The sequence below is a fragment of the Limanda limanda genome, chromosome 9 (assembly GCF_963576545.1).
Source record: "Limanda limanda chromosome 9, fLimLim1.1, whole genome shotgun sequence".
Taxonomy (NCBI): domain Eukaryota; kingdom Metazoa; phylum Chordata; class Actinopteri; order Pleuronectiformes; family Pleuronectidae; genus Limanda; species Limanda limanda.
In genome coordinates, this window is record NC_083644.1 from 10,125,990 (window position 1) to 10,153,515 (window position 27,526).

The window sequence follows — 27,526 nt, forward strand, 5'->3', positions numbered from 1 at the left end:
AAAATTAAATTAATATTCATGACGAATTTCCTGCAAAAGACAAATCTGAGGCCGAGTACAGCTGAGCTTAATATTTAGCTGAATAAGTACATTTTTTAAAACTATTCCATATTAGAGGAAGTTAACCCTCCTGTGTGTGGCAGATCAAACGGGTTGATGTTATATTTATTGTGAGAGAAGGTTGTTTTTTCGTGCCCGCTGAGATCTGCTGAAGGCGGACAATCCCCTCCTTTATCCTGAAATCCTCCTGATCCTAGCAGCTTACCTGTGTCCCTCTGCGACGCTCACTTTTGCTCTGTCAACGTGAAAGCCTTTACGTGATGGCATCTTCCCCGTTGTTTGTGCAGAAGTAAATAGTCTCAGGATCCAGATCGTGATTTGTGCCAGGTTGCAAAGACTGAGCGGCTTATTCCTCTCTGAGGCACTGTGATACCTTAAAATGACAATAGCTTTGAGCAGTCATCTGTTTACATTTCAGCGCTTTGCAGACGTCTGGGACAAAGTGTTGCACACAGGTTTTGTAACGTGTGTTTTTTCATCTTTTCAAATCTATTATGTCTATGTAAATTAATTTCTTTCAAAGGTTTCTCTATTCTGAGGCCTTTTACGAAGGTTTCCAGGAGGAAAATAAAGGTTATTATTGCAATGTGATATATTTGTGAGTTGATTGTTTAGTATTAGTAGTTAAGTTAGTTTTACTTAAAGTTATTTCAGTGAGTCATTTTCAGAAGCATCTTGAGAAGGGGAATAAACCAATATCAACTAATATCATAACTAGTGAGATGTAATTTCCATCAATAGCAACATGACAAAAGTCCAGCATATTGACACATTATGCACATAACACACATCTGAATTGTGAAATAGTTTCCGTAGACAGAAAAATAAATAATAACGACCACAAATAATATTTTGTATCTAATTATTTAACCATAGAAACGACGTGTTCAAAACAAAACGTAAAGTAAATATTACAAAATAAATAAAACCAATACACCAACCATCGCTGCTTCCCTTCATTACCACAAATTGCACAAGTGTCGCATTTTAAATAACCGAACCACGAAGGGGGGGGGGGGAGTGGGGGGGACTAACAAGCTAACATCAAAGCGTTAGCGACACATTGGTCCACGGCTTCCTGTCTCTAGCATGTTGCAGACCCGGGGCTGTTTCTGGCTATAAACAGGTGAATTAAATAAGATGAATAAACCCACTGAGCTCCAGAGGCTCGTCGGACTGAGGTGAATCATTACCTTCGTGTTTTAGAGCTGATTAAACCTCCTCCTCCGCTCAGAGACACATCAACACCCGGTCACTCGTCATTGACTCGCTCCGGTCGTGATAGCAGGTGAAAGCTGAGGCAAGTCCCGCCCACTCCGCTCGCTGATTGGCTACGAGGCACTCCAGGGGCGGAGGGGTAGAGGAAGCCGGTGTCGATTCTGATTGGTTTGTCTTCTGTGTTTTGGTAAACGAGGACAGCTGATTGGCCAAGGGCTTGCATTGCATCCGCTGTGTGCACGCCCTCTTGTCACTTGGATAATAATAACTGTATTCTTGCAATGTTTATGTGGTTATAAAATACATTTTTAATCATAATAACTTTTTGGGAATAAGACTTATCTAAACAAGGTTACAAAGTGCGTCAGAAAAATCCAAGGCCAATAAATGAATGCATTAAAAATCTAAGTTATTCAATTCAGATCCATTTTAAGCAACATATAAGACATTAAGGTTGACACGTTAAAATGTATAAAGAAACCCAACAGTTCCCACAATGAGCAGCACTTTGGTGATTGTGAAGAGAGACAAAACAACAACTCCCTCATCAACTTGAAGTAAAACCTGTAGCAGACTCAGTGGGCTTCCACCGGTTCGGGTGAGAGGAGATATTCTTATTATAAACAGCACATTATTACGTATTATACCGATCACTTATTAAAGTAGTAGCAATTATAATCATCTGCAGTTTAATATTTTCATTCAAATACAATATGGTTACAGGATGGTCCCATTTAGAATATGATCATGACTCGGCAGATCCTTGTAGAAAATTTTTCCATTTTCAAAATGTTTCATTTAATATGTAGAAACTGAAACTTACTCATCAAGCACTGGCTTCTCAATAAATAAAATCAAAAAGACATATTACAGATCGTTTTAATGAACATCCCCAAAACAGCAATGTCTTAAAAATATATGAATCTCTCTGTCACATAAGGCAGTTACCCTCAGTTGTGCAGGGTGTCTGCTAACTGTCAGGCACAGTCAGAAAAAAGCATCGTATGAGTAGAAACAGAGCGTCGCACGCAGCACCTTCCTCTGAAGCTTGTTGCAGACACTTGACACATGACACTGGAAGCACATAACAATGAAATACACTGACCCTCTCGGATGATTCAATTCAGATTCCACCCATCAAGCATGTTTGCCTCAGGCTCACCAGGTTGGAAGACTCGTGATCACTCAACACTCTTCACCACCATGTAAATTAGTGAATTCAAAAAATATCTTTGCATCTCAGCTATTTTCCTGCATTGTTAAATATCTGATAAATAAAAAATGAGAACTAACATCTATTCGCACTTTAAAATAAGTTCTTACAGAAAGTCTAATCGACTTTAAATTTAAAATATATAGCTAGACTAATTTGTTGTGTTCAGTGGTGTGACAACAGCTCATGATATGGTGTGCGGTCAATTGCATAATATTTTCTGAGTTTGGCAAAAGTTCATATAGGTTGAATACTGTGCAGTATTTTCGCCCCTTGCAGAAATGCTCAAATAAACACTGGCTGCTCCTGTCCCGTTAAGAGTCGATATGTTGAGGCAGGCATCGTCTTCAAGTGAATCTGCCCAGAGAGAGAGAAAAAAAAATCATGATTCAAACTTTGAGAATATGTGATGATCACTTTTCAATTCCTCCAAATAAATTCCAGCATTTAATCACCTCTCCAACTGCATTGGTCAGGATCTGGATGATCTTTTCGTGCAATGTGGCGACAACACTTTGTCCATTTATTTCAATGATGCGGTGCCCGACACGAATGCCTCCTCTCTCTGCTATACCCCCCCGCATCAGACTGCAGATCTGCAACGAGGAAATAGAGACATTTTAAATTCAAGATTTTATTGAAACATGTTTGAAAGCTGGGTTAAAAGAACAGATGATGAGGATTATAGTATCAAGTCATTGTTCCCAAGGTCAACTTTAGCAATCAAATTTAAAATAAAATACTAAGCGGAGCTGGTGAAGGCTCCCTTGGTGCATCTGGTGAATATTTGATTACATTCTTTAGATAACCTTAAAAAATAGAAGTCAATTTACCTTGTATTACCGAGGCAATGCTAACCGACTGCACAGCAGTTTATCATCAAAACAGATAAAAAATGTGCGTGTAAATGTGTTTTTTCAGTTATCTGGGATTTCAATTGGGTTTAGTGTCATGATCAGAGTCTTGTGGAACAATGCTCAGGGAGGTTGTTTAATTTAACCATTCTCCAATCACGTGATTTCCTAAAACAACACAAAAGTGGGCTTCCACACCCGACTTGATATCAACACAGTAAAAATATGAAAATTGACATACAATGCCGTCCTCCACACTGAAGCCGAGCTGAAACTTGAGATCTGGTCTCTTGATAATCGCACTGGTGACCGGAGGGCAGTGCACGATGCTGAGCTTCAGGTACTTTTGGCTTTTCAGGTCCTGAAATGGAAGAAAATGTCAGGAACAAAAACAGCAAGAGGTTAAGTGTGATTGTTCCAAGGGGATAACATTACTTTTCATCATGTTGTCTGTGTTATGTGACTTTGAGCCTCATTGTTGGTAGTTGTCTACAAAAACATCCCCTTGGATTTACTCTCAGTACATCACAGCCCCTTTAGCACTTTGGCACTGTTGTTGATTCTGTAATTTCCATGAGTTATACATGATGGCATTTTGTTGTTTTGTTTTAAAAATGCTTCTCATTACTTTGCAGAACAAACTGTCTTGTTTTCTTTGACCCACTGTTAAAAGCGCAAAAATGTTGTGTTTACAAGGAAATAACAGGAAAAGGAGAAAATTCTGCTTTTCAGCTCAGGAAAACAGAATCAAATCATTACCGAGACATTCTCACAATGTGTGGGAACACAGTGCCATCTAGTGTGCCTTTAGGATATTACCTGAGCAAGTATATGTAAATGAACACTTGAGGCAGTGTATCTGAAGCTACTGAAAAATTCCAGCATGCCGCCACAACTTTTATCATCATTGTTAAAACTGTTGTTGTCATTATAATGATAAGAATCTCCCCATCTTACCCGGATGATGTTCTGGCAGGTGGTGATAGGCAGACCCACCATGCTGGTGCCGTTAACGGACATGATGCGGTCACCGATGCTGAGCTCGCCAGAGCGCTCAGCTGCACCTCCGTGAAGTAGGTTGGCCACCACCACAGTGGGCAGGATTGAGCCCCAGCCTGACTCCACCACTGCTACCCCCAGGAGCTCTCCAGCAGCCTTGGTGATGGCCACCTGAACCACACACAGAAATCTAGTTAACCAATTACTCCCTTACAATTATGTTCAATCTATTTAGTCATTCACAGAAAACCTACATAACAAACTTGAGGAAAAATAACTACATCTCACAGGAGTCTTCTTAAAAATACACTTTCAAATTTTCAGTACTTTGTTTAAATGGTCACCTTTAGCTATAAATGACACATGTGGTGTGTATGAATGAGAAACTGATACCACTACAATGCAGGACTGCACTATTTTGATGATGTGAAACCGATATAGAGCTGCTTACATCTCGGAGGTTCTGAGAGTCAGAGAAGTGGGCCAGGTCTCCGTTGTAGAGCTCCTGACTCTCCAGGTAGTCGCTGTACTCGCCGGGCCTCAGGTCGCTGGCTTTGAGGCCGTTGGTATGCAGGAACTGCTGATAGGCCACGCCGAACGCCTGACCAATAGCCTGAGCTATCGTCTGAGCCTGGATGGAGTAACACGAGAGGAGAGAAGAGGGGTTTCAACACAGTCGTTGCATTAACATCTGTGAGAAGACTTTTGGATCTGGTTGGCAGGCTTAATATATATTTCACCTCTTATTTTCATATTGACAAATTAAAATGAATGAGCTCATTTGCAAAACACTAAATAGAACAAATGTAACGCCCTAAAAAAAAGTTCCTCTTTTCCATAAAAGGTGATGCCTTTTTTTATACTGTTTCAACATAGTTATATTTTATATATGCTAATATATTTAGCCTCACCCACTATGAAATGTATTTCTGAATAAAAGGTTTCATATGAAATAAGTTAAGCTGGGAAAACCTAGCTGAGGAGGCAGGAGCTTCATGGCCTTTAGTGGCCCGTAGCTTATTAAATTTCTAAAAGAAACTCCTCCCGTTCAGTCTTGCCAACTGTGGGAAACTGGGACGACAGCCAGACCTTTTTTACATTCATGAGATCTTGCTGGCTGTCTGGAGGAAGGAAAGCAGGCCAAGCTGAAGCTGAAACTGTCGTCTAGCAGGAAACAACACATTTGATCTGATACAAAATTGCAAGGAGCAAGACAAACTTTAATGAAGCCAGTTGTTTGCTTGATGTTTGTCTAAATGCGCCAGGCTCGTGCTGAAGAGATTAAGTTGTGGCCACTTTGAAGATCATAGAAACAGAGCAGGGAACACTTATTTTTATCGTCTAACCACCACAGCAGATGTTGGCAGTCCAGGGTTGAAGCTTTTGATGAAATAAGTCAAATAAAACTTCAGAAAAGAAATGTTGTCCTACTGTAACACTTTTTAAAAGACTGACTCACATCCTCAGAGGAGAAGACATGACAGATCATCAAGCACTTCTTCTGAGAACCCGAGGAGGATGACGGAGAGGTGGAGTTGGAGGGGGAGTCACTATCCTGTCCTTTACGCTTCCTTCGTGCCATGAGGACCACGATGTTACCAATGTCAGCAATGTAAGAGATCATCTGCAGAGCGTGATCCATCATCGCTTCCTGACAGAAAGAGGTAATGATGGGGTTAAAACATTTAGAAGAAGAAATGACAGGAAGGTCTGGTTTTCAACTTCACCTGCAGTGACTTAAAATAGAAAATTCATGACAAAGAACATTACCCCACCTTATTTTTAATTGAAATAAGTACTGTACACATTTCTCAAACTCCTCAAGGTAACAGGAGACACTACGCAGAAACAACAAGCAGCTATAACACAGGACATTGAAATGTAAGAGTGTGTAAGAGAAAAACTAGACATAAAATTATTTTAAACTTTCGTTGCAGTGTTTTTTAAAGCAACAGTTGGAATGAATTAATTGCCAAAAGGTTTTCTTCTTGCATATATAATAATAAATAAATAATATCTTCCTTTAAATGCAACTGTGGTTTAAATCGTAAGAATATCATTTGTAATCAATAACTAAAACTAAGAAACTCAGTGAGTTGCAGTGAGGCACACCCATACTAAGGGGGGAGCTGACAGAAAATGACCCACTTTTACTCCCCTGACAATTCAACCACACAGTTGAGGAAAAAATAGACTCTACTATAACTGCAACATTACTGCAGTGCTCTCATATTAAATCCCCATCCAGTTCTATATTAAGGATTCCTGCTGCGAGAGCTCAGTGTGGAGGTGAAAGTGAAGAGGCGTACTGCTGCCTTAGAAAACTTAAGTACAGTAATGTATGTTTTTGAAAAAGGAAATCAAACTCTGAATTTTTCATCATTTTTCATGATAAGAGAGTGAGATAGAACACTGGTCACATACCGGCAGTTATAGATGCCTAAGCTGTCAAAAAAATTGTCCAAAAACCTTCAATTTCTTTTAGGCAAACAGACAGTATGCTAATACATTTTCCTTAAAACCTGAAAATTAAGATTCTAATATGATCAAACCTCAATTTAATCCACTTTACGACCTGTCATCAAATGAGATTCCACCGATCCATCATCATCAACCATAATAAATGGTAGAAAAGGCCTCGACACAACCAATTGTAGCTAATAATAATAATAATACTTTATAATGCTACACTTTTATATTGTGATTGAATGAGTACAATTGTATAATAGTGCTTTAAAAAATGATAACATGCTGATCTAAGTTATCAAACTAGAGGAAAGGAAGATAGCTAAAGAACTACGGGGTAATAACATTGAGACAATGTACAGTACCGTACCTGTGTGTCAGCAGTGAGCACTTTGATTCGCTGAGTGGAGATGAACAGATCCACTTCCGTCATTGGCTGAGACTCACCCTCTGGAGCCTGAAAGAAACACAGTCCAGTCAAAAGAGTGCGGTGCATCAGCTCAATCTCAGAATAACTGTTTTGTTTTTGTGATCCTAGATATGAGTATATGAAGACACCCCAGCAAATTGGTCTTATGGTAATAGAAAGATCTTAAATGTATACATATATGGTATATTAGGGAAACATTACCTCACAGAAACACTATAGCAATATGGCACAGAAACTGCTGTGCTTAATGTTCACGTCTGTTGTATCTTGCTTCCATTACAAAGCAGCATCCATGATAAGCTGATGTTTTTGTCATCAGGACTTCACCTTTATTCGGTCCACAGCCTCCTGAGCCTGAGTCATACGAGCGTTGGTAGACGGGTTCTTCTCGGATTTGATCTGAGTGGAGCCTAGATACTTGGACCCAAAGATCACCCCATCCAACAGGTCTTCAGGATCACAAGGACCAGGCACTAAGATACAAAACAGCATTGATTATAAAATGACGTTGCTTCTATTCTTTATAGTGTCGATGAAAGAAGTATAGTGAGGTGATTTACCATCTTTGTATGCAGGACGATCCTCAGCACTCTGCTGTGACAGCAAAGAGGAAAATTAAAGAATTATAGCAATGCATTCGCTGATAAAATGAAATTTAAAAGACCATTATTGGGATATCGTGTCTCTTTTCAGGCCTTTTACCTTATTATACTATTTTCAACTTGACCTACCTTTTCACTATCTGCAGCCGCTTCTTCATCCGGAGGCTCCTCACCCAGCTTCATCCACACTGGTTCAGGATACTCTTCGTCAGGCAGAGAGGAGAGGGAGTCCTCCCTGTGCCGCTGATGTTGCCCATTCCTATAATGCCCCCAGAACCTCTGTGCATCCCCCTGACTGTAGGAGACTGACACCACTGCGTCCACCTCTCCTATGTGGGGCAAAGAGGTGGGACGTGGTCTAGCACCGATCTCTGTGCACTGCAGCAGCCCTAGCACGTCTCTCTGGTGGCTTTCAGAGAACAGCAACCCAGTGGTTTCAGTGCTGGTATCTGTTATTAGGGATGAAGCACAGGCTTCTTGCTCAGACGTGCTGGAGCAGTAATGGGGAGATGGTGTTCGGTGATCGGGATGAGGCTCTTCCCCCATCAGCTGGAGCTGGCTGAGCAGGGAGTGGATGCGGCTGTGGTCTTCGTCAGCTGATTTTCTGTTAGGAACTTCCTCTTCGGTTTCTATATTTTCAATGTCCCTGAATGTAACCTCCTTCTCGTCCTCCTCATCCCCAACACCCTTTAAGTCTTCCTGCCTCACCTCTTCTTCCTCCTCTGCTACATCCTCTTCTTCCGCTTCCACCTCAGTATTCTGCTCTGGTTCTGAATTGTTTTGCACCAGTTCCTGCTGGTTTATGTCAATCTGAGCCACTGTGTCACTAATGTCTGAAGGTACTACTACTACTCCTGGACTGGCCTTGTCTAAGCTGTCAGAAGGAGGGAAGCTTGGGTCCTCCAGGTCGTCTGCGGAGCCCGCCTCACTGGAGGAGTCAGACCTCCAGTCTAAGGGAGGAGGCTCAATCATGTTGAAGGAGTCCAGATCCTCCACCTCTGAGCCTGGCCGAGCTGCCACAGTCCGTCTAATGACCTCGACCCCGGAGGCTTCATTAGCAGGGACAGCGTCAGACCACTGGGTGTCTGAGGGTGCAGAGCTGGACTGATCAGCAGGGCAGACGTCTGTGTCCATTCTGTAAGTAAGTCTGTCAGAGGGAGAAATCAGCATTACACACTTACTTCTTAGTGAAACCACAATGCTGCAAACTTATGAGGAATTAGGTTCATGAGGTTAATCAAAAATCAATGATAAATAAGAGCTGCTACACTCACAAATCCCCCAATATAAATACCTCTATCTAAACCCACCACTGAACTACAACCATTCACCCTCTTTGTCCCTGTTGCACAATGACAATCAAGATAGAAGCAGCAACCTGAAGCTCAAAGTTCATGGTCATCATGTACAATGTGTGTCACCATGAAACCCGAGGACTCAAGCCTCTCTCACCTAAGAAAGAAATGCTTAATACATATATTGCAATTACATGCAAAATATGAATCAAGTGCCTCAGGAATAATCAATCAATATCTGTTTACATTGCAAATTTCAAATGAAATTCAAAGTACTTTGCAGGTAATTGGCCAAATATAGGAGTTCAGTATGAAGTTACGATAATACGTGAAGAAAGTTAGTATATTAAAATATATAGAAATAAAAAACAAGTAACAAATAATTATCAGTTTTGTGGCATATTTACAAATACCAATTAACACAAATGAATTTGTTTACAACAGGAAAAATCCCATAACAGATAATATTAGAGATGTTTTTTTACGGATGTACACGTTGCTTGTACCTTTCCATGTTAAAGTAGAGGATCAAACTTTATTAGACATGTAGTCAAAGTCAAAGTGAACTTTAAAGCCTTTCAGACCAAAATACAGGAAGTACACGAATAAGTGATCTTAACAAACCAAAAATACATACTTACAGACCTGAAGACAAACTAAGCTATAAAATGATCAAATGCAGGTCATGATTATTGCACCAAGTAAATATAAACTTGACACAACTTGTGATTATTAATAAATTGATGGAACATTGAACACTTTGCACAGACAACTGCATCATTGCAGAATATGTGAAAACCGACAGTTAACGGGGACAGGCACAGGACGTGGCTAACTGAGGGAAGCTAGTCCAGGGAGCTGGAGGCTAGCTGGCTAATTAGCACCGCGGCATGCTAACGAGAAACCCGTTCCCACCACGGGAAGACAAATAAAACCCCGGGTTCGAGTGGAGGAGAGCGGCTCTGACCTGGCGACGAGGGGCCGTCTCGGTTCCTTTGTGCCCGGAGGATGACTCCTGACGCCGCCACGACACCCGAGTCGACGTGGTTTGAGTTTCGAGCCTTTTCCCAAACTCCTCCGGCTGGGTCCTCTTCGTCATGCCGCCGACAGCAGCAGCAGCGCCGGGGAATGAGCTGAACTCACATCGTCCCCGGAGGAGCTCGGTCAGCTGTCCGTGTGAAGCTCAGTCTCCCTGAAGAAGAAGAGGAAGAGGATGAAGATGATGTTGTTGTTAAACTCACTGGTTCTGGAATGGAACTGTGCTGCGTTCAAGTGCTCCAGTCCGCCTCGCCTACACAGGATTTCACAGCACTTTCCCCACAACACGTTGCGTTTATCACGAACTCTGCTGTGTTTAGAATTCATAATGATAAAAAAACGCTTTCATCTTACTTGTGCTTCAAAGGTTTTATATTTGCGCTCAAGTGGTTCATTGTTCGATGTTGATGTGTCCGGGAAACACTTGAAGGCAACAGTACCACGTCACTTGATCATTAAATTCGTCACTTCATAAACACGTCATCATCTCGAACTCTGAGGATTTAGATTTCAAACAGCTTCTGTTTCTCATCTGACCTGTGACTCAGTAACAGTCTGTTTCCACGGAAACATCCATAGTGGCCAGAGCAATCCTCCAAAATCTCAAATTATATAATATTTCCTTAATTGCTGAATAAAATTGTGTCATAAAACAGCACAGAAGTATATTCTGTTGCTGTACTTAAACAAAAACATCCAGGATATAAATGCATAAATGCAAAAGAATCTGTCTTTATACTATAGAAAATACAAGAGTTTAATCAAAAATGTTCATTATTTTCAAACATGATCTACAATTATTTTACATTTTATTCAGTTACACTTATATTCTCTTTCATTTGAGCAGCAACAAAGACAGTTTCCACACAATAGATCATCATTGTTGTAAAAGGCAGACGAACCCTGATTCCAAAGTCTCACATTTTGATTCCTCGATGGAAATCAGATATTTCTTCTGATAATTTCATACAATAATACAATTTAAAAACCTGTGGACAATGAGTTGTATTGCTGAAATCACAAGCTTTACACCAAAACCCTGGCTCTGTTTATACAAAGAAATACAGTCACAGCAACATTATTTCCACCTGAAAGATCTTGACAGCCGAGTAATCACAATCATAATAAGGCATAACGAGTCCATATACAGATATATGGAGTGTTTGAGGCAACAATTTATCAGCCTTTATCACATCATTATATTTATCTCAAAATCAGAACACAGACATAATATCCCCTTCTTCAGCAGTCACATTCTAAGTTGATTGACTGAGGAGGTGAAGGTTCAGTGTCACGTTGCGTCTCATCTGTGTTTAAATCCAATGTTAAACATACTTTAATGAGTCCTCTGCTCCTCAGGCAAAGGAGTTCCAGCCAAAGTAGTTGTATTTGGTAGATGAGACTTCCTTAAAGCAGTGTGTGACAACATGAGGCAATATGTGATAAATGAAAGAATGATTTCCCTCAAAAGCTGCATCCCATTAACCACAGAGTTGTTAAGACTTCTAAATCCTCATCTCGGAAAAGTTGTACACTTTAATAAAATACAATTGAATACTTTATTCTGCATGTGAAGAATCATGTTCAAAATAAATGTCCCATTTGTGTGATTGCAATCCTGCAGTGGTTAGCTGGGAAATAAGAGCAAAACAAATTGACAGATTAATCACATTGATCCTGTAACTGTCACAAAGTCCAAAACAATCCAGAGGAATTATTTATGTTTTTAGGTGGCTTTCTGTTTGACTCTGATGTTATACGTCCAAATGATTTGGATTTCATACGTTATAGATCTCAAAACAAATTCTTTCAGTCTCTGTACGTCATTCACTCAGTGCTGATCTCGGCCTCTCATCTTTTCCTCACTGTGAAGTGAAGCCGATGTCCGGTCAGTCGCCAGCGCTCGTATGGATCAAACCAATCACAGAGGAGAAGGTTCCCATCAGCCCCACCAACCAGCTGGGGAACCGACCAGCCCAGAGGAAGCCCGGCGGCATCCAGTGAACGGCGTTGCTGAGGTCAGCCATTTTGCTGAGGATGGAGAGAATCTCCCCTCGCATTTGCTTGTGGAGCTGAGCTTGACTACAAGGAAAAAGATAAACAGATTAATTGTCGTATAAAGTCTCAGAGTTAAGAGGCCTATATTATGTTAACTGCAAAGTGAGTATTTGTAATAAACTGCACCTGTTGTCAGCTGCGTCCCTCCCACATCTGTTCAGCTTCTTCTTCAGAAGCAGCAGAAGTCGAGTGGACCTGAAAACCCAAAGAATCAAACTCAGACTAAAACCTTTTTATGATTCATATTTGAGCAATAAAAATCCAGAAACAATGTGAATAACCAAAGTTACAAAGCCTAAAAGCTGCTCGTGGTGTTCGTGGGATAAAGTCAAAGAAACGTAATGTGATATATAATAATGTGTAAATAATGTGTAAAAACTTCCAATGTGTTTGGGCTGATTTCATATGAAGGAAAATATGATTTAAATAACATAATTATATATAGACATGTATATGACGTGTGTGTGTGTGTGTGTTTAGACATTTGACAAAATATATGACTAAAATTAATGTATAAAAAACATGTTGAAATACATGATATAACATTCATACGAAAATATAAAACGTACATACACTAAAAACATTAAGACCTATAAATATTTTTTTAAATACTCACTTGAGTATTCCCAGCAGCAGCGAGGTTCCCCACAGCACCGTGCTGAACAGCCACCATTTGTCAGAGTTCACTTTCACCAGCTCAGCGTTGCCGGCCCACGCGATGTGTTCACAGGGGTAATAGAGCTGATCGGCCACATTGTTCAGCACAGAAATCCAACGCACACCTGAGTCCTCCTCCTTTAAGAGACACACGCAAATTAGGTTGATGCCGGACAACACATAGCAAAACTGTATATTTGTGTTGTATATTTGGCTGGATTCATCTTTAAAAAGTTTTTCATGCCCTGCAGGGGACTCACCTCAGCTCCGAGCCCATAGCTGTGGGAGTAGGCCAGCATGGAGAGATCATCGAACAGCCTCAGCACCGTCCTGCACTGACTCAGCTGAGCAGACAACAGAAGCAGACTTTTCCCGAGTCGCTGGAACGAGACGTCGGTCTCCGCCTTTCGGGAGAGAACTCCCCCAACGAGCTGGGAGCCATAACAGACTGTCCTGATCTGAAAAGACATCATCAAGCTCATGGTATTACTCAGATGGATTTTATGCTTTTTTTTGTACAGCAAACTGAATATTTTACAACATTTTGGGCTCTAGGAAGTTTGGAAAGCCGAGAAAAGAAAATATTCCACAGATTACTTGAAAATGAAAATAATGAGCCAGCAAGAGGAGAACCACAGCTAATCCATACAATAATAGCTAATTAACTGTATTCAATGATTAATCCTTTTAGATCTAAACATATTACATTTTTACGATTTATGTGTTTTCAACTTAATGAGCATCAACATTTTATTTCATAATCTGAGAAAAAAATGTGATCAAGGAATAGTTTTACATACAGTCTATAAGTACTGCAAGTAAAAGTGTAAACAATCAAAAATAAGACAAATTTTGAATTCCAGTTTTACTATGATAATGTCTAGTATTCATATTTCCGTACCAATCAAATGAGATTCCCTCTCTATATGCTTTAAATGGGTATAAATATAGGTTTAGGTATATAATCAAATAGGTGTCAATGCAAGTATCTGTAAGTATTTAGTAAATAATGGCTTTGTTATGATTGTGAACATTAGAAGTAGAGGAAATGTTGACTCGACCTTTCACCTATAGTAAACACTGATCCCCTGCTGAACCTACACTCACACTGACGGTGCAATATAACTCAAAGTTATGTATAACCCGAATGAAGCTCACACTGTAGATGACAACAGGGGATTGGGTTTTCAGCCATGACTCCACTGGTACTTACAACTCTGTCTCTGCCCCTGTAGGACTCCAGCAGGCGGACCAGCGCCTCCACACTCTGCTGCATGTCTGAGGAGAGAGGCTGCTGCTCAACATCTGCACACAAACATCTGCACACGAACTACAGCTGCACACAAACTACAGGTTGGATTGTGGTTCCGATTCTGCGCTGGACTTTGAAACAGGAAGCCCCCCGAATCAGACCGGAGTAGATGATCACCGAGCGACTGCACAATGATGGTGTTCTGCTGCCCTCCTCAGTTTGAGAAATGTCATTTCTGCAGATACACTACAATAAGTATCGGTTCTATCTATGAATGAATTGTTATTTGCTCCAGTGTTTTCTTTGCAGGAATTGTTGTTATATTATAGGTGGTGTGCTAGGCCTTTATACGATGTGGTTTATATAAAACACTACAACACATCTATTTTTTCACTTTTGTCCAGTTAAATGGAAAATGAAATAAATATTTACTGGTATGATAAAATATGATTAATTAAATATTTTCTATAGTCATGCTGCATCACATATTAGTTCTGTATTTATTTTCAAACCTAGCTCACGCAACACTTACAGCTTAGGAACTAGGCCCCAATTTAATAATAACAATAACAAAAATGTCCCTTTTTATACACAGAATACATTCAAATATATTATATTGCTATTAATTTCCAATGTTAAAGGTTCATGAATATTAACATATTTAACTATAATAAAAAGAACATGAAAATTTAATAATCCCACCTGCTCTTGCAGAGAAGCACATCCCCAAATAAACTGAATGTCCAATAGGGCAGATGAGGGTTCAATCTACTTGTCTGATTCGTACATTTATTTGACTAAAACAAGACCATAATGATGAAAATAATATATTTATGTTGCGCTCTTTTATTGTTTGCATTCGGCCACAGCTTTGATCCAATGCTGGGACCTTAAACTTTGACGGATTAAGCCACAACCATCTTGTCATTTAATCCCTATTGGATAAAAAGACAGATTTATCACTGTGAATAGACATAAACAGACCGACAAATGAGACTGATCACAATACACCCGTCCTCTTCTTTGCAGCGTGGGTGTAACCAGCAGCTGCTGCACCGAGGTGGAGATCCTGAAATGCTTTGAAGAGATAACATCAGGAGACTCAAGAGCTTTCCAACTGTGTAATTTGTCAGGTAATCTAGGCTAATGTGTCCTGTGGGAGGGTGTGAAAGGATAACCTGGGGCATTGATGGGGACACAGGTGAGGTGTTAAGTCTCATGTATTTACTGTGCAGTGATTAATGAGCCTGACATGGATTGAACGTTTCACAGTGTTTGAACTCTGTCTGAAAGAAAGAGGATGGCTGTTCTTTATTTTCATGTATCTATGAAGGGCCTGTATACTATTATTATGTTATTTGGAGAAACATACATTTGATCGTTTTGTTATATTCTTGTGTAATCTTGTTATGCATTGTCGACAATTTTTTTTCAGATTCAGAGTTGTTGTTTTGGTAATTCAGACTGACCACTTCCTGACTTTTTTCCTTCCAAATGTTAGTGTTTGTTCCTCATACGGCTCCATCATCTTCAACACATGTCCATAGTTGACATTTGACTTCACTAAACACAACTTCTTTGAGCATTTTTTTCATTTTATATCAACAAAAAGGGTTCAAAAAGGCAACATAACAAAGACATTTTTTTATTTTAAGTTTCATCTCAGAGGTCAAGCAATACACAAAGTCACATTTATAGTGTATTTATTTTCTATACAAGAAGTTTAACAAACAATACAATGATGACAAGTCTCGGCAAAAAGGGTTTGTTTGTGTATTTATCCATGTGCATCAGCCTTTTATTGATTAGTATGTTGTTATGAAGTTTGTGTTACAGCCCAGTTAATTTGCTTGAGATCAGGAAAACCTGTAGCATTTTATCCTGACTGACCTCTTTCTTCTTCTTGAAGATATGGTTTTATAGAGCTTAAATCTTTATTTATTTACTTATTTTTATTCTGTGTGTGTGTGTGTGTGTGTGTGTGTGTGTGTGTGTGTGTGTGTGTGTGTGTTTGTGTGTGTGTTTCGAAATGTTTCAATTATCGGTATCGTTGTCATAGATATCTGAAAAGAGAGACACAAATTAAATGAGAAATAAAGTATAGTGTATAACGCTGGGCATCAAAATTCTAAATGACATTAGCACAGTTTGTGTATTATAGAACAAAATGATCAAAAGATAACTCACCACATGGATAGTGAACATCGTCATATATGTCTCCTTCCCTGCAAAGGAAGGCTGGTATTACACTGACTGCAGTTACCATAAGAGCAGATTGAACTGCAAGATATACTTAGATTTGGGTGCCTACAGTACATGTAGTATGGATCTGGGCTGTAATTACAATAGTCATAGACGTAGCAATAGCTTAACCTAATTTAATCTAATACAAAATACTCTGTGTTTGCATATTGTTTATATCTATATTTTATTTGTTTATCTTTCCATATATCAATTGTTTTTATAAATCTTCTTATCAATCATTTCACTCACCGGGAAAATGAAAAGGAGATTGTTTGATAATAATTTAAAAGTAATGAAACATACATTTCATTCTTTGAATATGAAATCTTTTTTACAGGGAGATGTAACCGGAAGTAATAATTTACGGAAACAATAAATATCATCAATAAAAATTGTGATTCACAGTTTCCCTCCATCTATAGATTCAAGTCAAAGAGGAGCTGATACTGTGACAATAACACATATTTAAATGGCAACTTCATTATTTATTTACACTTCAAAGAGGGAGAAATTTAGTTTTGATGGTAGAGTCACAAACAAACCAACAAATAGTTAGGTACTTACATTGGAAGAAGAAGCGATCTGGACACGTAACCAACTGTGAGGGGCGAGACAAAACAGATTGTTATGTTTATTGATATTTAAATCTAAAACTAATACATGATTACACAGCGATGCTTGTGGATAGACTGGTGACACCACCATGTGTTCACGTACATTTTCCCGACCCATCGCGACACAGAGCTTTCTTTCTGTTGGTGACCTGGATGATTTCCAGGACATCTCCCTGAGACACAGGGAGTTCCTTCCCTTTTGGCTTCTTGATGATGCTGTTAGGATCCACCATCATTACGTGCAGGACGCTGACTGGCCCTTCCAACTAGAATACAACATGTAAAGTGCCATTTTTAAAGTTTTTGCAGTTCTCCCGGTGGAAGATTCAGAGAATTTATATGTTTTTTATGCATCATATCATAGTTTTGGGCTGCACATGGGGTTACTCAGGGATCAGTACTGGGATATGTTCTTTCCTTGTTGAGAAAATAATAAAGAAATACATTTCCTTTCACTGCTATGCTGGTGTCACTTTGCTTTATCTGTGAAAAATATTTACCTTGAATCTTTTTCTTAGCTCCTTCTCAGCTTTGGGATCTATGCTGAAAATAGAAGGGATTTCACAGTTTGTTTTGATCAGTTATCTGATTTTTTTTTCACAAAGCTTTACAACCAGTGACTTCCTGTTTCCTTGCAGTGTAATAGATGTGATGCCAGATACCTTATCTCAGGTGGTGGTGGGGGGAAATCCTCAGTTAATGGTGCAACGTCATCATAGTCATCTGTGGATAAGATATACACGTTAACTGATACTTCTGAACCTATATAGATCATAATTGTCAGCATTGTTCAAAGAATCGAATAATTATACATGAATTCAACTATAGATTAAGCTTTTGACTGGGAACTGATATTGCTGATTATTTAAAAAAAAAATTAAATTATGAAACTGAATAATATAATACATATTAATTCAAATTTGCCAGTGATGTTCATGCATGGTTTGTTATTTACCTTCATCTTGACTCATGCTGCAGATTTAAGGAAACACAAAGTTCGTGTTAGCTGGAACAGATTTAGGTGAAAGAGAAAAAGCAATGCAACTAAACAATGTGGCGTGTTGGCAGGTGGAGTAACATAATTTCAAATTACTGAGCTTAATTACTGCTGAACTTCATAAGTTAATAAGTTATTACGGTAGCTGTAGTGAGTTAAGAGGGCGTCCCCTCAACATGACAAGAAAAAGTTGACATAGAGCGGTATGAGAATAATAAACTATACCTGTCATTGTCCATATTTAACATCTGTGGGGGGTCAGGAGGTGGTGGAGGTAACGCTGATGTTTTTTGGGACTGGAGCACTTTCCGCTTCACTGCTTCATAGTCAACGTCCACACACGTGTTGCTGATATATCCGTCTACAAGGATACACAATGACAAGATGCTAATTATCTCACTTCGGTGTGTGAGCCAACACAGATTCATATCATGGAACAAATCAGCTTTTCACAGGATGTCTCTGTGTAAAACAACGTAAAACTATTTTCAGCTTTAGATAAATTGTCTCACAATTACTATACTTCTAAAGTATGATTCAAAATGTAAAAGAAATGCATAAAGATCGCCATAAAGAATAGAAAATAAACAGACTGGAACAATGTTATGTGTTTCAGGCTGTGAAAAGTGTGATAAGTCTTAAACACTAGTTAGATTTAAATAAATGATTGTATACAGCAGCCTATATTATATATATACATAGCACAAATTTAAAGCATTAGAAAGAGAGACATTAGTTTAAGTTCACAATTTCATCACTGTCATTATAATCAGTTTGGAATTTATATCAAACCTACGGTAACATTATCAAACCTAATTTCATTTTACAGAAGAAAGCAACATAACCACACGTGACTTTGAAAAACTTTCCACAGCTTCACTTCAGATCCTACTATGCTTTGCTTTATCGCACTCGTTGATGTTTTCAACCTATGTACTGTCTGTAATCACTTACTTTGTTACAATGCCTTACTGACTATAAACAATTACTCAACACTAAAGGTGGAAGAGAAACATGCCTGAGCCTGAGAGGTTGAAAGGGAGTCACAGACTTTTTGTTTTCAAAGATAGAGTTGTGTATCATCTGCGTAACATAATATGTCATATTTCTATTATACAGTTTGAAGTCAAGTAGAAGCCAAGCCAGGACCAAATTAGTTTGAGGAAACAAAAACCTGCCAAAACCTCTTCAACCTCAAAATCTATATTTGACACTGAAGAGCACAATAATCAGTCGCTAGGACTGAAACTTATATACCTGAACAAAGTATAAAAAGTGTTTTGCAGTATTTAAAACCAGGTATTTCTGTTTTCTTCGAAAGTTAATTTGAAAACTATGTTTACAGAGAGTAACAGATGTCTTCAGTTCATGGCTGAATTAGAAATTCAAAGTCAAACTCACAGGTTCCAGACAGAGAACGAGCCAACCATTTGCCTCCTGGATTATTTCTCACTCGTAGGATCTCCACACTCTCGCCTTGCTGTACGCCCAGGTCCAGTTTCCCTCCTCCCTGCCAATCATGTCGGACTTTGGCTGTATGAAGAACCTCAATCTCCCCTTGTAACTATAGAAGACAGATTCAAAAAGGGGATGAATTTACAGACTCATAGAACCTCAATGTTTCAGGTAACGTATAAATCAGGAATTTAAAAGAAGCAACTCTAGTTTAAAATAGTATTGATTTGATAAATGTTATTTCTGCATGATTTGTTTAACTGACTTAAGATCATAACATTCATGAAGCTCGAAGCTCAGCAGGTTGTCTGCTCAAACTAAATTGATAACTGAAAGAAGCAATATTCGATGATTTCTTTTCCAGTGGGTCCAATATTCGTACTTTCTGTATTTAGAGCTCGACCTCAGGATGTTTAACAGTGGTTGGATGTTGTTGGTTTCTTACCTGAAAGTTCTTCTTCAGCTCGTTCTCTTTTTTCTGACGCTCTATCCGTTCTTTCTTCTCTCGTTCCTGTTGCTTTTGAGCTTGTTTCTTGTTCATCTTCACAGGATTTTCCTGTTTCTCCTCCAACTGGTCCCTGTTATGAACAAAAATCCAAATTAAAATAATAAAATGACACAGTCACCTATTGACTATGATAACATAGCAACAACAACATAAGGCTTCACAGAGTTTATGATTTCACATTGTTCCCTATTACAATGCCATTTCTTAATAAAAAAATATTTTTCATCACACAATAATCAATAAAAACAGCTATCATCATTTATTTTCATGTATGGTAAAAGTTCTAATATCACAGCTGTTATTGTTAGAGAAGATTAATAATTAACTTAGAAGAATCCAGTCATTCTGCATCAAGAATTTCAAACTTAACAGCTTTAATATTTTCAGCACAGATTTTCTTTTCAGCTTTTCCCAATTCGCCCACATTCTGTCTGTTGCTGTGTTTTGTCACTTGATTGTTCTCTGACAGGAAATGTGCGAGGAACAGAAACAAGTTGTAAGCAAAGGAAATAAATACTCCACTGGCATTAAAACGAAAGGGGCAGATACCGAGGCTTTTAATCTCGAGCAATACTTCAAGAAGAGACACATGTGACTTTGAATGGGCCTCATTTGCGCATCACTTTGGATAAAAGTGTCTGTAAAATGAATAAATGTAAATGAACACCCACCACTTGCAAATAAAGCTATAATTGAGGAAACTAGCGATCTCATCACTGTGGTTGTTGAGCAGCAGCCTCTGCAGCAGCGTTAGCAGCAGATGCAAAAATAGCAGAAGCAGCAACAGAAATAACTGAAGCAGCATCCTCCTTCATATCTATTAGCAGTTATAGACACTTTCTACTTTTTTATCTATCAGATGCAAACTCAAACAAATGAATAGTAAGTGGTAGAGGCAGTACGTGTTAACTTACCCATCAATAAACTCATATATATCTTCTATCTCCTGCAAGAGAAACATTTATTTGAAAATAAATACTAATACTGATTATTCTGTTAAAGGGCAATTGTGCCATCAATATGAATGAATACTTATGCATTACAAATAATAATTTATACTTCATTCTAACTAATTCTTTCATTTCAGTTTCTGGTTTTCTGTACCCACCCCGTCCACACAGTGCGAACTGTTGTCACTCCAGGATTCTGCAAAGTCAGAAAATAAACAATATAAAAGAAACCTTTGAAATTCAAAACTAAGATGTTGAAAAACTTCACGAGCAGAACAAGCTGCAGTGATGCACCGATAAAAAATGAAAGTATTTTACCGTTCCTCTCAATACTTGCAATGTCGTCATAGGTGTCCTGGTCATCATCGATGTCTCTGGAATAAATGTGTGCTTGTTCAATTTTCATAATCACTCACAGTTTTCTCTTACTGGTGTTTACCAATTTTTTCAAGCTCTAAAAAATGTATAACTCACGATAATTCCTGAAGGAAATGAGAATATAATTGTACTGTGGCATTTTCAGTTATTTTCTTATCACTGGTTGTATATTTAAAGATATGATGGAAATTAAATGATGGTAAATACTCACAAAGAGGCGGCAAGGGACGGCAGTCTGCCTGGTTTGCTGGAGCGGGGCGGCGGTATCAGAGGACTGATCACTACTGGGGAAGACATTTTTGGGGCTCCTGAAACTGGCGAACCTGCAGACAAGAACGTGTATCACAATATCACAACGTTTATCACAATAACACGGATAAACAACCATGACAGATGTGACATCGAAATGAAAAACTGTCAAAACAAAGCCAGAAAACTACACACATATATTTTCCGAAATGTTACCACTGTAGATAGACTTCTTTGTTTTTATTGAGTTTGACTGTTGTTAATTATCACATTTACAGTAAAAGGCGAAGCACACTGCAGTTAGTTTGTGTTATGATGTGTTTAAAGAACATATGAAATACATTTTACAAGATTAATCTTATACAATTAAACTGTAATCTTTGATGGAAGAGTCTTGTTTCTGATGTCCTGTCAGTAGTTAATTTAAAATGTTATCAATTTTAATTACTTAACTTAACAATAGCTTTTTACATGGAGTAAGTAACTTTGACTTTGCATTTTGATGTGAAATAATAAAGAAAAAACAGTTGCTCTGTTCTATTCAAGTGAACTTCTAGTTTGTTTTCAAAAGTCAAGTAAAGCACAATCAAGATTCTGTGAGCAAACAATAAAAAACAAAGACTCACTTTCAATTTTCCTAATGGGAAGGGCAGGTCCTCGGTTGAACCTCATAAAAGGCTCCAGGTTGACACTCGGAGGTCGCTTTGGCTTCAGGGGCAGTGGCCCATCGGGGGGCAGGGGTCTCCTCAGCGGGGTCACCTCCGCGACGCTTCTCTGTTTGGGCCGCTGTCGGAGCGGTGGGGGGGCGGCGGTGGAAGCTGGTGCAGGGAACGCAGGTGGAAGCAGAGCTTGAATCTGGGCTGGTTTGGCGCCTGGAGGCCTCTGGTGCCTCAGCATCATGTTCTGGAGCATCTCCCCCTTCTGCTTCACCTTCCCCGTGTCCAGTGGCGGGACAGGCGCTCTGACCCCAGAACTGAAAGGCGGCCGAGGGAAGGAGGGAGGTGTGGAAGGGATGGAGGAGGCCAACGGCTCTGGCCTGGGCAACCTCAGCGGGCCCGGGCCATTCAAAGGAGGAGGAATGGCAGGAGACAGTCTGTGATGAGCCGGATTGTGCTCCGTCACCGGGAGGGTCGCCCTCCCGAACCCAGGCCGTGGAGACTTTGGGGAGCCGCTGTCTCGGCTGCTGGTGTCGAAGGTGCTGACCTTGTTGGTGAACCGCGACCTCAGAGCCTTGACATCAACGCTCTCCTCCTGCGAACAACACAGGATCACATCAACTCACAACTGCAGCTGCTCTGCCTCTGACACAGGAAGTTAGCAGCACAACGAGACGTTTAGCCCCCACTCTCACGTACACACACTGCTGGTTCAAAAAGCCTGCACTTTCTTTATCGAGAGAAAACGCAATAACACAATTTCCTGGTTGTTTTGATCCTCACTGAGATAAATCCCCTCCGCCTCCCTGCTTCACACCAAACCTTTCAAAATGCACAAAAGGAGATGAAGGCAGAAAGTAGTAATTCCACATCAGTGTCATTTTAACAGAATTTATAAGCAAATAAACATGTTGGAACATATACAAACATTGAATAAACCGCTACAGCAAAAATTCTCTATATAAATACCCATTTAATAATGTCCTTTTATCTGTGTACAACTACACACTGTTAAACATAATCATACTATTTTAAAAACCTCTGCTGGTATTTTTCGCCGGGTGGAAGAAGACTCAGCTGATTCAAACATTACTTCCTGAAATCTCTAACATACATCCAGGGTGTTGTAACATAAATCACACGTTCAGAGTGTTTTCTACAAGTCTGATTTCGTTGCAGCATCTGTATTTGTGTCGCTCAGGGCTCTCAGAGCTGATGAACATGCAAACCAGACATGCAAAACACACCTGAGCATGTTATCGAGAAGGAGTGCTGGTTTAAAATTGCGCGGCAATGACCTCATCTGCTTTCTGTTGGTGTTCAGTTGATCTTTTTATCTTTTTTCTGTGTTATTAGAAGTCACTTCCTGTCAGTTTTATTCTTACATTGAACTGCCCCACACTGCTGATAAGTAAAACTGACAGATATATATAATGCAACCTGATACTACAGCCCTGCCATTAATCTTAATATTTTTCAGTTTCGATTGACACTGTCAGAGAGGTATTGTTTTAACTGTATGGTTGTTGTTTTTTTGAGGTTGTAGCTTTCAGTGGTGAGAAACTGAAAAACATTATTATGCTGGGAAATGTTTCTGATCCTTTGTCCAGCCCCTTTCACAAACTCATGTCTAACTATGCATGACATCAGTGACACATGGCTGAGATTGACAATGCTATAGTTTTCTATATATGCCACTGATAACCAGGGGGTAGCAACTTTCTGGAATCAAGCAACAGATTTGGAACCCTCCAGATTAATAATAAAATTGTTCAAAACTATTTATATGGTCGTGCATTTAAAGGTTCAGTGTGTATAACATAGTGACCTCTAGTGGTGAAGTTGCAATGTTCCAGCTGAAAACCCGTCACCTCACCCTCTCCTTCCAAACATGACAGAGAACCTGTGGTAGGTTTCAAACTCAAAAGGTTTTTAGTTGGTCCAGTCTGGCCTATTGTAAAAAACATGGTGGCCTCCATACATTCCAATGTAAATATAAAGTATCGAAATTTAAAGGGTTCATTCTAGGGTAAAGAAAACTACAATTAGTACAGTTTAGATAAAACCCGCAAGTGAAAACATGACTAGGATTGTTTTATTTTCAATTTCTGCCAATAGATCAATTTCACCTAAATCTTACACACTGGACCTTTAATTAATTCAACCATGCTCTTTCTTTTATATTGTTTACGAAAATGATTTATTATTCTAAGATCCTTTACTGTCTTTTACTATTATTATTACTATATTATCTGTGTGTCTTGAGTCTTTTTAATATATCTTTAGATGGATGGAGGTAAAACCATTTTTTAGATTGTTCGGAGAATCGTCAGTAAACCTAAACTTAGGAAAAACCCCGTTCTGACATGAGTAGGTTCGGACTGAATCTCTCGTCTGAGGGGATTTAGAGTTTGAATGTCGACAGTTTCTTTTTGTAAGTGAAGACATCTTTGAAATAAGTTCTCAGAGCAGAAGCAACAGAAACACTCTCCTTGGTTTAGTGTAAACTCAGCAGGTGAGTCATTAAACATCATCTTGTAATTGTTAAATGTGACCAGAAACCACAGAAGCGCAGCGGAAAGAGGATTATGAGAGAGAAGTCAAACAGGATGAACCAACATCTCTGTTACTTTCTTGACAAGAAGAAAATCTCTATGATGACAAAAGGATTCATCTCCTTCTTTCGTCTGAAGAGCAGTGAGCTTCACAAAGCCAGAGCGAGGAGTGTGAAGAGGTGCAGGAAGTGCTCACAACCACACGTCTCTGCACCTCAGCCAGCATCCTGCAGCGGTTACCATAGAGACGCTCTCCTGCAACAGTCCGCTTGCAAGCTCTGCTCGCTAACTCTGTCGCATCATGAGGAATCAAAGGAGACAACCAGCTCTGTGTGCGGGGGGGGGGGGGTTCTACTCTCATTGTCTGCAGAGGAAACACAGCGTGTGCAAGCATGTGCGTGTGTGTGAATTCACGTTTTTATTACCTATTCAGGACCTTTAGCAGCATGAGTACTCACCCAGTCAGGACATGGTGACCTCATGGGGACCAAAGCCCTGTCCTAAAAAATTTGGTTTCTGGAGTCCTGGTTAAGTCAACGCAAAGTCTGAATAAAGATAGCTGTGCAAATATAAATGTGTGTTTGTGTGGCGTGTTTCCCCTTCGTTGACACACATTAACTCAGTTGGTTTTTAAAAAATTGTAGTTGTGCAGGTGCTGAAGTGAAAACCACACAACAGCTATTAGCAACAGAAAACAAAATCAAGACCGTCACATAAAATAGGACTTAGATGTATAACTAAAAAAGTTATTTTAAACGTTTTTAGAGGGTGAAAGCCTTTTTTAGTATATTGTGTTTCTGTTGATCTTTTTTTCAACGAAATAAATAATCAGTAACTAACTATTGACGTAAACTTTAAAACATTTTGAATTGCAGATACCTGTAGCAAAGGTCAATAAATATATATAATCCTGTTCTTTTATCACATTTCTTTACCAGCCAGTCTTCACTGCAGAAAACACACATCGATGTTGTCGACTTAAAACATACAGTGATTTTGTTTAAAGAGTTAAGAGTAACGAGACCTGAAGGACGAGCAGAATTATTTACGGTTTAAAGATTGAATATCATTCAACACTGAGCTTTTTGTATATAAAACAGTTTTAAAGAGCGAGCACAAGGGAAGCAGTGTGAGTCCACACTGTGAATCATTAACTTGGGTGATAAAGCTTCTTTTCCTCTGCAGCAACAAGAACATTTCTTCAATTCTAAATCCTACTTCCCTGTTTTTACTGATGTAACTATTATGACACAAACTGTAACTGAGAGGATTAACTTTCCCCAGAGAGTCGGGATGTGCTGTTTCAAATAATCAAGGCTTTAAAGTTTTGTAAATTTGGTAACAAATTTTAACGCTCATTCAATGTGTATTTAGTGACGAGGTAGAAGGAAACTGATATTGAAACAATAAAATCTGTTTGTGGTCCTCAGTAGTTATTCATGAACATCCAGCACAGAAGGAGAAGTGTGAAAGGTGCGGTGATGGAGATCTTATTTAGATAATACTCACCATATTTGCCCTCAGCGATGCTCAGTGCTGCATAAAGTGCTCCATGTCCAGTAATAATTCAGGAGTCAGGCGGACGCCTCTGTACAAACCAGGAAAAGCTCAGCGAGGGTAAATACGGAACGGTTCTGTGTCGGTGGATGTCATGCATTCACTGTTTCCTTTTATTGTGTTGTCATACTAAAACCTCATGTTACTGCAGTTCCTGTTTGCAAAGAGTCTCATTACTTACCTGGTTCCTGTCACTTCCTGTCCCTGAGCTTTCCCTCCACACCAGTAAACTCATATTGTCACACTTTTTCTTATCCCCCCCCGCCAAGAAAACCACGTTTTCACCCATGTCCTTTAGGTGTTTGTAAGCAAGATTACATTTTTTTCCCGAGTTTATAGAATGATATATCATCATATCAACATAAATGTAAAACATATACAACAACAAATATTTGATGTATACATTACACTATGTTAATTATGAATATGTTTATAATTGGTGCCGATCCTGATCAGGGAGCAAACCCAGGCCTTTTTAAAATTTTCTAGAGAGTTTAACTGATTTCCTAGAGAATATTTAATTGACCTAGAACAATCCAGCAAGTGAATGGAACTGATATTTAGTGTGGAGTGTGTGTAATTTGTTGCATCTAGATTGACTGTATGTTTCTGAGTGCTTTTCTTGGGCTGATGACCTGTGAGTGACGTTTGGAGTCCCAGTATTCTACTGAGCTTTTGAACTTCCTCTAATCTCATGTTTCTTTAGATTTGAATCCCTGTTACCTGAATCATCAACAAGAAACATGAAAAGTTGCTGCTTTTATTATGAGTTTGAACTTTTTGGGCCAAGAACTGAAGGTAATTAAGTTTCAGTGACAACGTTTGCTTTTATTAATTTCCCTCTTTGTGTTATAGAGTCTCTATTTGTGAGTAGAGAGTAAAGGATAACACAAAAAGAGAGCAAAGAGAAAGTAAATAATTTCATATCAAAACAGAAGACAAAGTCTGTAAAATAAATTTTTACATATTTTATTCAGGTCAAGTCAAGACCATTTTGATCATATTGCCCAATATTGCAAATCTACAATAGATCCTTGATCTGGACAAGGAAATGTATCAGTCTAAAACCCACAGTACGGAATGTGAGGAACACTGAATAAATGTTTAATGTCAAAACAGATGTTTGCAGTGAATTTGATATAGAAAATTCAACATAACACAAATAAAGACACGTAAAGATACCACAATATCTTTGTGGTTCTTAAGGAGCAGACATTTTGT

The 27,526-nt window shown here is 39.0% G+C and overlaps 3 protein-coding genes across 4 annotated transcripts; all 3 read right to left on the minus strand.

Annotated features, from left to right (window-relative positions):
• Nucleotides 1-2,139: 2,139 nt before the first annotated feature.
• Nucleotides 2,140-10,373, minus strand: si:ch73-40i7.5 (amyloid-beta A4 precursor protein-binding family A member 3). Of its 2 annotated transcripts, none has more exons than XM_061078373.1 (11): nucleotides 10,105-10,373; nucleotides 7,972-8,989; nucleotides 7,801-7,831; nucleotides 7,568-7,713; nucleotides 7,181-7,267; nucleotides 5,804-5,995; nucleotides 4,796-4,975; nucleotides 4,303-4,515; nucleotides 3,587-3,706; nucleotides 2,947-3,087; nucleotides 2,140-2,848 (listed from the first exon to the last, which is right to left on the minus strand). In XM_061078373.1, exons 2-11 carry the CDS (start codon nucleotides 8,974-8,976, stop codon nucleotides 2,777-2,779), a joined length of 2,187 nt encoding a protein of 728 aa, XP_060934356.1. In that variant the 5' UTR covers nucleotides 8,977-8,989; nucleotides 10,105-10,373; the 3' UTR covers nucleotides 2,140-2,776. The 2 variants fall into 2 exon arrangements, with proteins under 2 accessions (XP_060934356.1, XP_060934355.1); XM_061078372.1 differs by having other exon boundaries at nucleotides 7,801-7,834.
• A 514-nt stretch (nucleotides 10,374-10,887) lies between these two features.
• On the minus strand, nucleotides 10,888-14,279 carry pex11g (peroxisomal biogenesis factor 11 gamma). The gene is made up of 5 exons (XM_061077720.1): nucleotides 14,104-14,279; nucleotides 13,151-13,348; nucleotides 12,850-13,028; nucleotides 12,360-12,428; nucleotides 10,888-12,257 (listed from the first exon to the last, which is right to left on the minus strand). The coding sequence occupies exons 1-5, from the start codon at nucleotides 14,164-14,166 to the stop codon at nucleotides 12,065-12,067; spliced, it is 702 nt and encodes a 233-aa protein (XP_060933703.1). The 5' UTR covers nucleotides 14,167-14,279; the 3' UTR covers nucleotides 10,888-12,064.
• Nucleotides 14,280-16,138: 1,859 nt separating this feature from the next.
• si:ch73-40i7.2 (FYN-binding protein 1) lies at nucleotides 16,139-26,420 on the minus strand. Its single transcript, XM_061078313.1, has 16 exons — nucleotides 26,258-26,420; nucleotides 22,164-22,788; nucleotides 21,500-21,611; nucleotides 21,229-21,284; nucleotides 21,069-21,106; nucleotides 20,875-20,906; nucleotides 19,898-20,030; nucleotides 19,399-19,561; nucleotides 18,223-18,358; nucleotides 17,956-17,972; nucleotides 17,663-17,723; nucleotides 17,501-17,543; nucleotides 17,104-17,266; nucleotides 16,951-16,984; nucleotides 16,330-16,367; nucleotides 16,139-16,205 (listed from the first exon to the last, which is right to left on the minus strand). The coding sequence occupies exons 1-16, from the start codon at nucleotides 26,258-26,260 to the stop codon at nucleotides 16,177-16,179; spliced, it is 1,683 nt and encodes a 560-aa protein (XP_060934296.1). The 5' UTR covers nucleotides 26,261-26,420; the 3' UTR covers nucleotides 16,139-16,176.
• Nucleotides 26,421-27,526: the final 1,106 nt, after the last annotated feature.